General features: G+C 31.0%; 1 protein-coding gene across 1 annotated transcript; it reads left to right on the top strand.

Moving 5' to 3' along the window:
- The first annotated feature begins 1048 nt into the window (after window positions 1-1048).
- On the top strand, window positions 1049-7949 carry LOC148280141 (uncharacterized). The gene is made up of 9 exons (XM_088228865.1): window positions 1049-1268; window positions 1662-1871; window positions 2236-2358; window positions 2538-2722; window positions 2805-2937; window positions 3099-3258; window positions 3329-3466; window positions 4292-4384; window positions 6968-7949. The coding sequence occupies exons 1-9, from the start codon at window positions 1156-1158 to the stop codon at window positions 7070-7072; spliced, it is 1260 nt and encodes a 419-aa protein (XP_088084991.1). The 5' UTR covers window positions 1049-1155; the 3' UTR covers window positions 7073-7949.
- Window positions 7950-16509: the final 8560 nt, after the last annotated feature.

Genomic DNA, 16509 nt, shown 5'->3' with positions numbered 1-16509 from the left:
ATTGATTAATTAATAATATTAATTTTGGGCTAAAAATTAATGTATTGTTTCATGATGTAATTTAAATTTGCTCCCCCTTTTTATCCTCTTGATTCACCCTCAACTAATCTGTAGATCATTTTTTTATACTCTACACAAAAGTCTATTTTTTACCTTTTACAAACAAAATCTCTTAAAGGGTTTAGGAGATAAAACATAAATACAAAGTGAGTACATGCCATGAAGGTGAACATATTTATAATATCATTCTTATTTAGTACGCATTTTTACAGATAGTTAACTTGATCTGTGATAAAGGGTTGATGCATAATTTTAATCAAAAATATTGTCATAGAAATACTGTATTTAATCGGAAATGGATTTAATCAGAACAGACATTTTTTTGACAAGCGAACACATAAATATCTATGAATATTTACTGGAGTAATTTCATTACACAGTGAATAAAGTGGTCACTTAATCGAGCCAATGATACTATAAGAGCCGTAAATGCCTAGACTTCAGTATTCTCTTTTTAAAAAATAACATCCCTTATTCGACATATTAAGGGTTGTTTATTACCTACATATGGTTTAGCATGATAATATTTTTTGGAACAAAAACATGGCCGTATGTGAGAAGCAGAATGTCCAGGCCTGGGCCAGGATTACTATGGGAATTCTATCTATCTCACCCTAACGCCATCAAAACCTATTACACTCTCGTTCCCGCTACATTCTATCTTATTTTGTATAACGTGTAAATTAATACCCCATACTTATACTTTTAGAAGAAGATGTGTACCTACTGCTTAAACATTTTTAATTATATTTAATGGTTGAGTTTTTCTACTAACATTTCTTGGTAGAACAAACTATATATGTATTTTTATTATTATAATTAATGAAATGTAATTAGGTACATTGTAAATTCAATAGCTTATTACAGGGATTACAATATGCTTACATGTAAACTTTTTACTTATTACCTACTGAACTAACTAATAATTAGTTGTCATGCCAACCACCAAATAGATGTGTTTATTTATTTTATTCTGTCAAAAGTGATAATATGTCGTATTAATGCATTTGGTTCACTCATTTTGTATTATTAGTTCATCAACAAACAATGCTGGGAATAAATTAATTCAAATTATGTCATTTTTAAGTATTTAAAATGAGACTCACCAAACTTCATTTGAGATACTATCCTCCAGCAATTATTATGGAATATGTTAAATCAGGTATTCAAAGAATGAAAACTATTGATCTATTGGATTTATTACCTTCGTAAGTATCCCATGATTACTATTGATTTACTACCTTACTATTTTATAAAAATATGAATTGAACCATTCTGCTATCATTCTGTGCATTTGTTGGTTTGCAAGAAGCGTATGACAAAGTAGATAGAATGAAATTGTGGGACTTGTTGGAAAAGTATGGAGTAGGTAAACAACAGACTTATTCGAGGGGTTCCATCTCTCTACGAGGAAAGTTCTGCATGTATAAGAGGTACCTAATGGGGGATTCACATCGTGATTTACTATCTCAAAGGGCGTAAAACAGGGATGAGTAATGTCTATGTGTATTGTATAGTGATGGTTTGTGCAACTACTGCATATCACAGGGCTTTTCAATTCTACCTCGTGATTACAGTATTTTTTGTTTATATTATTTTAGATCCAATACTGATGAAGTTATATCTGATTTAATGCGAAGTGAAAACCTTTTAACTTGGAACGTAGTAGATCAATTAAAACAGTGTATAGAAACACTCAAAAGTAATTTACAATCTGATGGATCACTAGGAAAGACATTTTATATTTGTAAAACCCTGCAAACACACATCCTACCCTTGACTAATATATCATTTGACAAACAAGGAAAGAAGTGAGTAAAATACTAAAGAAAACATTTTAGTCTATGCATTTGCTTAAATGTAAAATATTATCTTTTAAATAAAGATCTGTTTTTAACTCCTGGAAAGTAATACATAATTTTGTATTATATACCTGAAAAGCCTTTTATTCTTACATAATAGGTATTTCAAAATATGTATATTAGTTAGTTAAGATTTATAATATATTTTGAAAAATCCAGTATTTTATTATAAATGAAAACGGATGTGATTTCTGAGAGGAATCTTCAAACAATTCAAACGACATTTATCATAGTAAATTTACACATGTAAATTTCGTGAGTTTTTTATAACTTTTATGCCTTCAATGCCCTCCTAATCTTTACTCTTTCGTAGATGCTTATCAGGAAGCTATGATCGTACCTGTAAAATTTGGAACATTGATTCAGGTGTTGAAGAACATACATTAACTGGCCATAATAATGTTGTTTACTCAGTTGGATACAATTATCCCATGTGGTTAGTACTAATTAATACATTTCACTAACTAAATCACTGTGATGTGTTCAATTCGGTTGAGCTATTGTTGATAAATAAATACATATTTTTTAAATATAATTTTAAATAATTTTTAGTATTTTTAAGTTTCGTTTTTATTTGGAACATACAAAATGTAAATACAAATTTCCACATTTTAGTGACCGAATTATAACTGGTTCATTTGATAAAAGTGCAAAGATTTGGGATCCTTTATCAGGAGAATGTTTGTCTACTCTATATGGTCACCAAGCTGAAGTAGTAAGTGCTCAATTTAGTCCAAATGGGGAATTAATTGCTACTGCTTCAATGGACCATACTTCCAGAATATTTGATTGTGTAACAGGCAAGTACTTTTTTAAGTAATCTGTTCTTTAAAATACAAAATATGTTTATGTTGCAAATTTAATTTGTGATTTTGTGCTTAGGGCAAGAAGTATTTCCTTTGATCGGGCATTCAGCTGAAGTCATAGCTTTAGATTTTAATAAAACATCATCAGAAGAGCTCATCACTGGTTCCTTTGATCACACTCTTTCCCTTTGGGATTTAAGACACGGAAGGTGAGTTGATAAAACCACCCAAATTCAAATAATGTTTATTTATTTGCACTTCAAAAGGTGTGTAAGGCTGCTTTCTGCCTTTTAATTTTTGTGATAATAATTGCTTGCCAAATCATATTATTCTAAGAAAAACTGTCAGGTAAAATAAATATGTTTTTCAGACGTGTGGCCGTCTTCTCAGGACACGAAGCTGAAATTTCCAATTGTCTCTATAACTGGTCGTGTCATTTGATTGCTAGTAGTTCACTTGATAACACAGCACGAGTATGGGACTTGAGAACTCAAAAATGTTTATCTACTATTACCAGTCACAAAGATGAGGTATTGTAAATTATTGTAGGTGTAAATGTTTTTTATTGAAAAAAGAATATCATTTTACATTTTTTTTAAGGTGCTAGATGTAACTTTTGACTACTGCGGTAAAAGATTAGCAACTGGATCATTGGATTGCTCTGCAAAAATATTTGATGTGCAATCAGACTTTCGAGAATTAAATACAATGAAAGGCCATGCTGATGAAGTGTCGAAGGTAAAAAAAAAAATCATTTAAAATTTTAACTTAAACATCACAATAGATTACAACTTAAAAAACATTTGATGTTTATTTATTTATTAACGGACATTGTCCATGTACACAATTTATAGGGTTTAAATATCAAAATAAAAGAATAGTTTAAAACATTAAAAAAAAGAAAAGAAACATTGACAAACATAAGGGACATCAAGACAAGATCTGGACTATTTATTTAGTGCTCGTTTAAATCGTTGTAAACTTAAACCAAAAAGTCCAGATTTTGTCATGAGTGATAACAATACGATAAAGACGGGTCATTGGAGAATTAAGGCCATAGTTTGTTCTATGCTGATCGATGAACAATTCTTCATTGTTTCTCAATCTACGAGTCGGAATATTGCATATTATTTTATGGGATTGATTCAATCCCTTTAAACAGGTATTTTAAACATTTATTGTCGAGTAGAAAAAAGTATTTAGTAAAGGCACACACCCATTTTTGAAGTTCCTATATTTATTGACAGATGTCAATTTAATATTTTTTCTACTTGTCCATAGATGTCTTTTAAAAGGTTATTGATTGTTGAACTACGAACTACCATCACCCCCTTTCATTCGTAAACAGAGAGGATGGAACGCCACGTATGTCCATACCCTATACTAACATGTGACGTTCTTTATTTCTATACGGCATTCATTTGTCTATCCTGTTCCGTGTTTTAATCGCAATCTTTTGATCAAAAATATGGACTCATATATATATTTTTATTTACTATAATGTTTATCACTAACTTGGTAGCCCTAAGTTCACTTAAATCATCAAATATATATTTTTTTAAGGTTTGCTTTAGTCCGGGAGGTAATACATTATTGACTGCTTCTGCTGACATGACTGCCAGATTGTGGAATTGTGATTCGGGAAATTGTACGCAGGTTAGTAATGTATCTAGACCAAATCATATTTTATCTGTACCTTAAGTGATTAACAAAATGCGGAAGTGAAATTACGCAATTTATTTAACCTGGTTCTAATTGTGGTCGAAAAATTCAAATATTTTTTGAAAATTTAAATGAATACACACTTACACGGGAAATAACATTTAAAAAAAATTACATTCTCGCGGTTTTAAAATAAAAAATACCTAAAGTAATAATTTTTAATTTATGTTCCAAATGTATTTCCGTAAGTTCCAACAACAACAACAATAACAAACCATCACGCCATTTCCCTTAGGGAAAGGCAGAGAAGATAGAACGCTTTATCACTCTGTCTTTGCATACATACCTTGCTTCCTCTACATTCATACATCTTCTCATGCACGCACACCGATTATTCCTACTCTTGACATGTCCATCTTAAAGTATTTGGTAGACTTGATCGTTCCACGTCTTTCTCGGTCTTCCTCACTTTCTTCATCCATCAACATTCACATCGTAGATCCTTTCAGCCGTTCTTTCGCTGTCAATTATCTCTACATGTCCAAACCAAGGCAGCACCCCTTTCTTGATTCTGTCGATAATGCATGTCTCAGCCTTACACAGTTCACGGATATCGACATTTTAGTGCACCTATCATACATCGTTTAACCGCACATTCACCTGAGGGGTCGCATTTCGACAACATTTAACCTACTTTCATAATTATTTTTCCCATTCCATACTTCGCTCCAATACATTAGAGTTACATGTCATAATCTTTATTTGGCTGGTGTGATCACTTTAACCGTTTATTTTTAGCAACATTCACCATTCTGTCTATATTTTAACATCGATTCTTCCACCTGTTTATTTTTGTGAAGGACATAATATCTTATTTATATTTATTTATTTAGTTTTTTATTTCGCGTTTTACATAACACTTTTAATAAATATATGAATATGTCACTGGGCACAACCCGTGTCGAAGCATTCATTTACATGATTTAATTTACGCGTATGGTGTCTAAAAAATATACATAAAATAATACATATTCATACTCAAATCCACATAGATAAATAAACATAAATAATAGTTAGAAAAAAAAAGAAGAAAAACAAAATAAAATTATATTTTTAGTACAGCTCACATATTGAACTACTGTGCATACATCAGGTCAAGTAATGAGCTACTGTCAGTTCCTGGTGGCCCAACATCCGCATAAATGCCAAATATACTCGGATATGACATATTATATACATCGAGACACTGTGTGGATACAAATACAAAACATGAAATGCAAAAAATATTTTATATAAACAAGTCTACTGCTTTGGTGGGGTGACCATCTCAAGACAGTTCTCGGGACCCAAATCAAGTAGCCATTTTTTTACAATAATTTAAATTTCTTAAGATTTTTATCTACTTTTGTGGCAAATGGAATATTGTTAGATATTCTTGGAGCAAGATATACTTGACTTCTTTGACCAAATGATGTTGTCGTTTTAGGTGCCATGTATAGCTGTTTTGTTTTAAGACTCGTTTCATAACTAGTATTGAAAAATTTATTTCCACCATGTTTATTTTATTTTATTTTATTAACATAAACGGCAAATCTGCCTTTTACAAACATTTATAATATGAACATATTTGGCTTAATATATATATATATTTTTTTAAACATAAATTTCCTTGTACCCAAGATTTAAAAAAAAATAAAACTAAAAATAATACAAGATTAATATTTAAAAAACTAACCTAAAAATTATACAGCATATTCAGTAGAAAGTTTAAATAATAAAACATTCTACAGTAAAACAACAAGAAAATCATAAGTAGGTACTGTTTCACACAGCTAGGCAAAGTTAACAAAAAACTGTTTATATATATTATGAAATGCATGAATAAATAATTACCATTCACCATCTTTGAAAAAGTTCAAAAGGTGAATTGTGAATGTGAACGAGAAGTGCTTTAACATACGTTTAGCCCTAACACCTACTCGTTCAAACACCTCAGCTGTAGGTGTCCTGATAGGGACCCCGAGTACAGCCTTGAGATCACACTTTTGTGCAATATCGAATGCTTAAATAGCTTTTTTCCTGGCCCCCCTCCACGCAATTATATCATATTCAATTAAACGGACATAATCAGAAATACACCTTTTTTGACGTTTCTTTGTCCAGAATGTTTCTTAGAGAGTTGAAAACAAACACAAGTTTTTAAAATTTTTGTTGTTAAATTGTCGATTTGAGTAGCCCAGTCTAAATGCGAATCTACGATTTGTCTTAAATATTTTATGTCATCAACATTATTTATAAATTTACACTTGTACATGTTTGAATCTATTAAATAATAAGATTAAAAAATTGAGTCGTAAATCCAGTAAATGCCTAGAATTCCATATACCTTCTCAAAAAATTTTCCATCTATATTTTATAGATCAAATTTACAAACTTCGAACAGCTCAAAATCCAGTACTTATAAAATTTGTTTACATACTTTTTTTTATACATTTTATTCCTGTGCCCTTTAAATGGACTTTCCAAAGGTATAATATTTACCTACTAAATAATTTTTTCCAATTTTTGGTGTTGCAGGTTCTTTCTGGTCACACAGGTGAGGTGTTCTCGTGTGCCTTTAGTTATTTGGGCGATACTCTGGTGACAGCATCCAAGGATAACACCTGCCGCGTGTGGAGGTGATATGACTGGTTCGTCACTCACCGGTGAACGAACATTCTATCTTCAAACGAACTCCCCCCTCTCCTCAACATAATCTTTTCGTTAAGACATTCATTCAGCGAGTCTCAGCATGAATGTCTCGCAAATACTATGCAACTTTCAAGGAAATCAATGCTTACTACGTAGAATAATTTGTGCACGTAAATTCAGTGGTCATCATTTTGGCATACCCAGCGGTCAGATTTTTTGACTACAACACCTTAGTTCCCGATACCGAGATCGAGACTAGGCAAGGTCGATAGGAAATATTGATGTAAATGAAAGTCTCTGGTCTAGCATCTCTCTCTCTCTTGCTTTTACGAAATGATCTCAAGATAATATGATGTTTTTTTAGATAATTTATCGTTCCCGGAAAACCATCTAAAAAATAAACAATCATCATCTTTTGTTCAATAGCATTATTAATAAAAAACATAGTTGAAACGCGCACCCGTTTAAATAATGTAATATTGCTACACAACAACAGATGTTCAAAGCTTGTATTACTACTTGTCAATAGATGTCGCGATTGCAATCTAATTCAACGCATCTAAATAATTGATTTATTTAGATGGCGCTTAAAATAATATGTAATATTGTTTTCGTGGTCGTATTGCTTGAAACTCACGCATTTTAGCATGGTATGTTTTTTTACGGTAATATTAATTTCACAATCATTGAACTAGTTGATGACGCCACCATGACAGTACCAAATTTTAACATGCATTATGATGTTACTTTTTAAATATGGGTGAGAGACCCTTTGAAATAACAAAAACTTTTCCAAGAGCTTGGCTTTATTGTAATTGTTTTTTTTTTAAATCACTGAACTGGCTCATTTTAAAATATAAAACTTACAACCCGCAATATCACTAAAACTAAAATCGATATCCATACCTAATATAAGTCTTACAAACATATTTTAAGTACCTACCTATTAGCGTTATTTTTATGTAAATAAATAAATATTTTTTATGTTTGTCTTTTTTTCCTATTTTAAGTTCATTTTATTTTATGTTCAGTTTTAAGTTTGCTTCAGGACCGAGGACACACATTTATATCACACTGTTATTTATTATTAATTTATGATCTATTTGCTTTGGCTTTTTAATGTACTTTTACTGTTTGTATTATTATTTATTTATAATTAAATGGATTTAAAAATTCAAATTTAAAAGATAACATTTTCAAAAAAAATTGTAAACCTACAAACATTTTCTTGTTATAAACTATCTGTATAATTATGATATGGTACTTGATCATAATTTCCCATCCTGAATCATCTGGTGCATTGGTGTACTTTAGTACTCTTATACAGCTTATTTCTATCATCTGTTACACGAAGGTAAGTCTCCGTTTCAGCTGCCAGTCCAGGGACAGTGAAATATTGCACTGAACCTTCAAAATGAATATTGCTCCTCGACTCTGCCAGGGCGGAATCGAACCCGGGACCTCAAGCTTGCACAGCACTACGAGGCGTACAGCGGACATGATATCTTCACTCGATTTCCCTTGTCAGGATTTTTACCTGTGAGTAGCCATCAAGCATATACAGAGTGTTCAGTAAACCCCGTCACATACGAAACCACGATGATCAGTATGAGCAAGAAGACATATTGGCACATAAAAAAAAAATTAGAACCAATAAATAAAAATTTTAAAAAAATCAAAAAAAGGAAATGGTTGCTTACTTCTGCAGGGAAGAAACGAGAAGGGGGAGGGGGGAGTCTGACACACCGCCGACCGCGCGGCCACGCTCCCCTCGCTTCGCCCCTGCAGAAGAAAGCAATTATTTGTTTTTTCAAATATTTTATTGAAAAAAAAAATCTCTGTTCTAAATATTTTTTTAATATGCTACTATGTCTTCTTGCCCATACTGATCATCAAGGTTTCGGACGTGACAGGGTTTAAAGAACCCCTGTATACCGCCGTGAAAAATTTAAACACTTCAGTTCATGGTTTACCTCTTCGTTCTAACTCTCGAAGCACTCTAATTTATATGTTGTCCATGCGGCTCGACTGTGGAATCATCTCCCATCCACTATCGAAGATGTTTCTACAGTATCTCTGTTTAAATCACTTCTGAAGAAACATCTCCCTTCTCTTCCTTAATCTATCCTCCTTTCTTATTTCCTCTTTCCCCTTTATTCCTTGCAAATGCGGTAAATACAGCGCGGTATTTCTATTTTAGAATATCTTTAGATGTTTATTTTATTTTCTATTGAATACTAAACTAAAATCAAATAGATAAAACTTTTATTCTATCGGTCGGTCGGAAGAAATTGCCATTTGGCAATAAGTCCACCAATGTACAATTTACATGATGTAAAAAAAGTCATGCTATGTATTGGGTGTTAATATAACTCGTGTCCGTGGTTTTCCAAATCAAGAGAACAAGATCGCAAATTATAAAAAAATGACAATAATGTATTCCCTCCTTATTATTTTACAGAAAATAAGTCAATGATGTATTTTACTTCATTCCCTGGATTAATCGCGAACAAAAGTAGGTGTCAAAAATGCTCACTTTCGTCTACTTAACGTTTCGTTTTGAAGGCTTATAATTAAATAAAATAATGTATGTAACGTAAAAGCAAACACAACATCTAGCAGAGCAGAAAATTTTCTTTCGAATGACCTTTACTATTTTTATTTTTTTTTCAAAGAAAATAAATATTTTGCGTTCTTATGATTTACCCAAATATTTCATTTTGAGGGCCATTTTCAACGAGTTGTAAATAACTCACTATTAGAAAATGGGAACCAAGTTGGGGTAGAGTGAGATTCGAGCCACGGACCTTTGATCTGTGAGTCCGAGACACTAGCCATAGGACCACATCCCGACTCATTTTGTTCTACTTTTGGTGCTCATTGACAGAACTCGTGTTAACCTGATATTTTACACACGGAACTGTATTCTGTATCCGCCTGGACATGGACTTATCCAGTACTACTTATTAGTGATTATTTTACGTTAAAATTATTGCAAATAAAAAAAAAACGAAAATGGTTCTAGAATAACGGTTTTTATAAAATAATATTTTTATAAGGTTCAGTGAAAAAATATTTATGTAAGAGTGTATATTATAATATGTAATATGAACCTTCAAGGTGACATTAAAAATAATAAGTATCCATTTTTATTGTTTTATGTACCTGCTCTTTTTTTTTTACAAAAATCGTGAATACAAAGTAAACATCTTATCAACAGAACACTAAAATAATTTATTTTCAAGATTTGTTAAAGATAGCCATATACATATTTTTAAAAATAACATGAAAAGTTCAGTCGCATTATTTGAATTTGATTTATGTATCGATTAAGTTTTACACACACACATAAATACTTGTATATTCTGAAGAGAAGAGAAAAAAGAGAAAGAATGAAAAAAAAATTGTTATCAATTCACTCTATTTTTTTTTTCACATTTGTGATTCACAATTTGTCGGCTAACTAGACGATAGTCTATTCTAACTGACACATTGTAAGTTTACTGGTTTGCAATAGAAAATTCTATTGTTAAAGGCAGAGACTTTAAAAATTACACTATAGTCCTTAAAATATAGCTTGATTAGAATGGCAGCTGGCAAACTAATTTCATTAGTGATGGGAAATTACTGATCACTTATCAAATCGATTTTATCAGTTATTTCATGCAATCATGAAACTCTGTTTCCGAAAATTGATATGAAAAATGCAAAAACAAGCCTATTATAGTGTGTTTAACACTATTATTCACAAAAATTGAGACATTTATACTTTTTTCATGAACAACATCAAATGTATTATTTTTTTATTCGATCAATTTACATTGATCAATTTGTCCCATCTCGACCGTTTTTGCAAAATGATGTAACCTTGTAAGAACGTCGTTAATAATAAGGTTTATTTTAGTTTTAAAGCTGATTTTATATGTTAATGTTGATTTATGTTTTAAGCATTGTATTAAAAAAAATTAACACGCCAGATACAAATGATTTTTCGTGTGTCAATATAAATAACTCCTTTGACATTACTACAAAGTTATGTCGTCACTTTTTCTGACAACTGTCATTCTAATCATGTTACATTTTAAGGACTATAAGCATCAAGAAAAAAAAAGAAATATATCTATTCAAAAAAAGGACCGAATGCGCCCACGCGACTGCAGTCGCAGAGAAAATTATTTTCATTGTATTAAAAAAAATTAACACGCCAGATACAAATGATTTTTCGTGTGTCAATATAAATAACTCCTTTGACATTACTACAAAGTTATGTCGTCACTTTTTCTGACAACTGTCATTCTAATCATGTTACATTTTAAGGACTATAAGCATCAAGAAAAAAAAAAGAAATATATCTATTCAAAAAAAGGACCGAATGCGCCCACGCGACTGCAGTCGCAGAGAAAATTATTTTCAATTATCATTTTAAAAATATAAATGGGTGTTCATGCTTTCAAACATAAAAAAACAAAATTATTCCAAAAAATATTTGCTTGCTTTATTTCAATTTAAAGTAGCACCACACTAGTCATGATATTCACAATTACAATACGCGTTACTCAGGAAATCTTCATGTGTCTTAAGTTTCGCTCAACAAACTTCGGCAGTAGGTCTTTGTAAAATATTGGCCATTCCGAATATAATAAACTGCCCGATGAGCTAAAACACGAAAAATCTAATAAAAAACCAAAAGTGTGGCAATTGAAAAATATTACTTAAATCTTTTTGCTAGTGATAGTTATTAATGTAATTTATATACAGGTGTTCTTTATCCGAAACCACGATGACCAGTATGAGAAAGAAGACATATTGCCACATTAAAATATTTTTTTAGAACGACTAAAATCTTAAAAAATAAAATATGGAAAAAAAACAAATGATTGCATACTTCTGCAGGGGAAAAACGAGGGGGGGGGCGCGGCTGTGCGGTTCAGAATCCCCCTCCCCCCTCCTCGTTTCTCACCTGCAGAAGTAAGCAACCATTTGTTTTTTTTCTAAAATTTATTTTTTAAGATTTTAGTCGTTCTAAAAAAATATTTTAATGTGCCAATATGTCTTTTTGCTCATACTGATCATCGTGGTTTCGGATATGACAGGGTTTAAAGAACACTCTGTAGATTTGGTAAAGTACTGTGTTTTACGTTTCTTATACAATACTGTTTTCTTACTATTTCGGATATATTAACTATGTATGATATTATTTATTGTCTCAAAAATGTTTTTTTTTTATGTACGGTCCTAAACGAGTTTCTTTAATAACTCCTGGGAGTACAATATGTACTTTTAGTATTATATGTTTTATTAATAATAAAAATATTTAAAAAAACAATATAAATCGCTTTCCGCAACAATATAAATAGTGCGGTGTACTCGAGTATTAATGGAATTATAAATAGAATACACAAACCGACTATTTTGTGTAGGTATAACGAATGCCCTTTTGCTTTTAGTCAGTAATAAATAATGTTAGTTTGCATCAGTTTCGCATAACATAGATGTATAGAAGGTCAGATATACCTACGATTGCATTGTATTGAATCATCGAACGTATATATTATATAAAATTATGGCACACACGCAGATGGAAAAACACAATCCACGTGCTGGTTTTATAAAAAACGTTTATCTAAGAAAACATTCGTCGTATTTTCTGCTTAGCGAAGCATCGCATTTGAGGCTATTCATTTTTCCATGTCCCAGTTAGATAAAAACATATTGCAGCATTCTTGTGCGTAAATATTGCACAATACCTTCCTATCTCTATTTCTTATATAAAGTCGTGTACTTAATGTAATAAAATAGAGATGAGTGATTTCAATTACTAGAATTATACTGGCATAATAAAATGTAATTAAGTTGACATTGATTACAATATTTTCTTTGATATTAACCCTGGATAGGTAATTATCGCCCGTGAGGCCACCCGGACTCGAATTTTATTATTTGTCACTAGCGGACCCGACAGACGTTGTCCTGCTTGAATGTTGGCTTGCCTGCTACTAGCTGGTTGAACAAACGTTTTTTGTAAATAAGGACACGCGTTATTTATTTTGGACTTTTTTGAGGTACCTATTTATATATTCGTAAAAAGGGTTAGTTTTTCGTTTTATCTCCTCGTGTGATTGGCTGAGAGTCCTCGTCGCGCTCAAATCATAATTGTGCAAAAATCATTGCTCTAGTGCCATAATCCACGGAGAAAATACGGGAATACGGGTTGTGAAGAAAAGTCAGACCGCTTTTTACCCCGAGCATTCCAAAATTATGACACTCAACTCATGCTCAACGCGAATTTAGTCATTCTTTAGCCACCAGCCGGGTTTTGACGTGGTCTTGACATTTAATGCAAAATCAAAAGAAAAATGACTGTGCCGTGAAAGCGTGCAAAAACTGTCCTGATAAAAGGAAAAAGACTTTTCATTGATATGTAGGTACCCAGGTACTTGTTTATGATTGAATTGCAGATATTGGCAGATATTTTTATGCAAAAATAAACAATCACATGACTACCTACTAGTTAATTTATTATAAAGTTATACAAAAGATATACTATTTATTATTTTAGAATGTTTTTTGGTAAGTTTTCCGATTTTTCTCTACCTAAATCCAGTAACCATTTTATTACAAATTTGTATAATATAATTCGGGTCATGGTTTTGTAATGTTCGGGTAACATATTGAATATTTTGGGGCCCAGAAACCTGAAATTTCTTTGCCTGAATTCAGAATTTGTGGTAGACCCCATGACCCATCCTTTAGTTTGACTTCTGGTAGTGTGGGAATGTTCCTTTTGGGATTTGGTAGAATATAAATATAAATTGCTTGTTGTTCAAATTTGTTCAAATTTTTTTGTGTTTAAACTGTTCCTTGTTATAATATAATATGTAATCTTTGTTTCATTTAAATGATATGTTTAAATTATATCCTTATTTTTTACAGAAAATTTCTCTTCAATTTCTAATTTTATATTTTATTTTCATTTATTAAGGAAAAACAACAGTTGTTTTATAAGAATACAAAATAGTACATGCAAAGTTTTTTACAAATATAATGAGAGAACATGTTACACAGTAAAGAGAAAAATAATATTTTACATAAGACATGAGAAAAAAAAGAGCGCGTAAGAAGGTTAAGGGATGAGGAAATAGAGTGGAGGATTGGAGGAGTGGAGGAGAGGGATTTTCATAATATAGTTGACCAATTCAAAATTATAAAGTATTTAAACTTCGCTATTGATCTCTTGCGTTAACTTTGTAAAATAGTTAAAATGTATATTTATTATAAGGTTATGTTTGTTTTATTTTGTTGTATTTTTTCTAGCTATTAAGTTTTATTTAACTATATGTATTTTACGTATCTCTTTTCTGTTAAACAGGCGCTATCAGGTAGGTTTTTGATGGGTTTTTTCTGATAGTGCCTATTTCAATTTGTGTTGGAATTGGTTTTTGTTTGGGCACATGTTTATTATTACAAATATAATTTTATGTTATTTCTGTACATATATTTATGTTGTCTATTGTTTGTGTCCATATTGTTATTCCTTTCTGTTTGTGTTGTTTTCATGTTGTTTTTAATGCTAATTTGTAAATCCATGTACTCGAAACTTGTGATTGACCGATATTATCATGTTATGGTAGAAGGCCTTAATAAAGGAAGAAAACAAACATTATGAACTGTAGTTCTTTTGGATTTATTTGAATACAAGGTATATAAGGCTAGAATGTAGTCTAGAATATTATAGGCTTATCTATGTGATTTATTACATATTTTAAAAATGAAGTTTAAATATATAAAAAAATATCGTGAGAGTAGCCTCAGAGGCGAAGATTACCATCTATAGGTAAAAAAATAAGATTACCTATCTAGGGTTGACGATCAAGGTAACGTAACATTTGCGTACGTAAATTCCATGGTAATTTATTAACATTTTTAGAAAATAGTATTCTCTTATCCACCGATAACCAATGACGTAATACTTAATATTAGCTAGTCCTCTTAGCGGTGTAGCGGTTATGCTCGAAGTTCCGGGTTAAATTCCCAGAAAGATTGACAAAATATTTATTCTCAAAAGGTGGATTTTACGGCAATAATTTTATTCATAGTCCTCTAAAGCGAACGAGACTGATTGACAAAGATCGAAAATGAATAAAAAAACAATAAAAAGCATGAAAGCCGCAAGTGCTTTAATAAATAGAAATACCTACGTGATAGCAAATTAAAATCCATAGAAGCGTCTGGGCATTTGTCCGTTCTGTCTAGGCATTGGAGTACAAGTATTTTTTTAATATTATTTTTTTTTTTTTAATTTCTTGCAAAAAAATAATAAACATACTTAATGACAGGGAATCTATATAAACCAATTAATGTAAAATGAAAATGGAGTGTTCTCTGTTTATGATAGTCTCCATCTAACATGGCACAGCTTGTTCTAAGATGGAGATTTTCTATCTTTAGAGCATAAGTAGTCCTATACTAATAAAACAATAACATAAAAAATAAAAACCAAAACTACTTAATTATAAATACTAAGTAAAGGGGTCAACACTGTTCTGGCATCGAGACAAAACTATTACGTAGGCAAAAAGGTCCATAACCTTTTGCCAGAATCGTGGAAAGACGGGAGTGTTGTCAAGTTACGGAAGGTGTTGACCTCGCTCTTTCATGACATTGGTCGTAGGGAGTCAGAAAAGTTGATGTATGCCACGGATTGGAGATTCTTACTGGATGTCGAAAATGAAATATACAAAATAAGGAATAATTTTTAAAAATATATATTTAAAGATGACAACTATGAAGTTTCGCATAAATAAATTGTCTATGTTTTTATAAATGTATGTATGGGTATGCGCATGGATGTATGTACGTACGTTTGTGTGTATGTACATGTGTATATATGTGTATATATAAATGTGTGTATAAATGTGTATGTCTGTATGTATATGTATCAAAATGAGTATACGAATAAGTTTATATCTTGTTTGTCTGTGCTCTATATTAATTTGTCAACTATTATAATATATTAAAATGTAATTGCCTAGCTTGGAACGGGGTATGTACCCTTGTTAGCTGGGCAAAGTGAACATGGAATTGTATTTTGATAAAGAGCGTAAATAAATAAATGCCTAGCTAATCAAATGTTAGAAATTAAAACCGTTATACAAATATAAAGTATATATATGTGCCAAGAATACATGTTACTTAAACATAAATAATATAGTATAATATATAATTAGGTAAGTGTTTGGTGAAAAATATTTTTAAATTGTGTCATCAGTATTGAGGGCTTACGATTATACGTAAATAATATAATCTGATTAATTTTTAGTAGGGTATAACGATTTTTTTAATCATTTATATAACGCCCTTGGAATGATGTATCATAAAATATATATATATATATATAAATTGGCATCGATTATTACTAACATAGTTTA

The sequence above is a fragment of the Micrasema longulum genome, unplaced genomic scaffold (assembly GCF_059751315.1).
Source record: "Micrasema longulum isolate JH-2025_06_02 unplaced genomic scaffold, ASM5975131v1 h1tg000611l, whole genome shotgun sequence".
Classification (NCBI taxonomy): Eukaryota; Metazoa; Arthropoda; class Insecta; order Trichoptera; family Brachycentridae; genus Micrasema; species Micrasema longulum.
The sequence above is the reverse complement of the archived record's forward strand: the minus strand, read 5'-3'. Positions and strand labels throughout refer to the sequence as shown.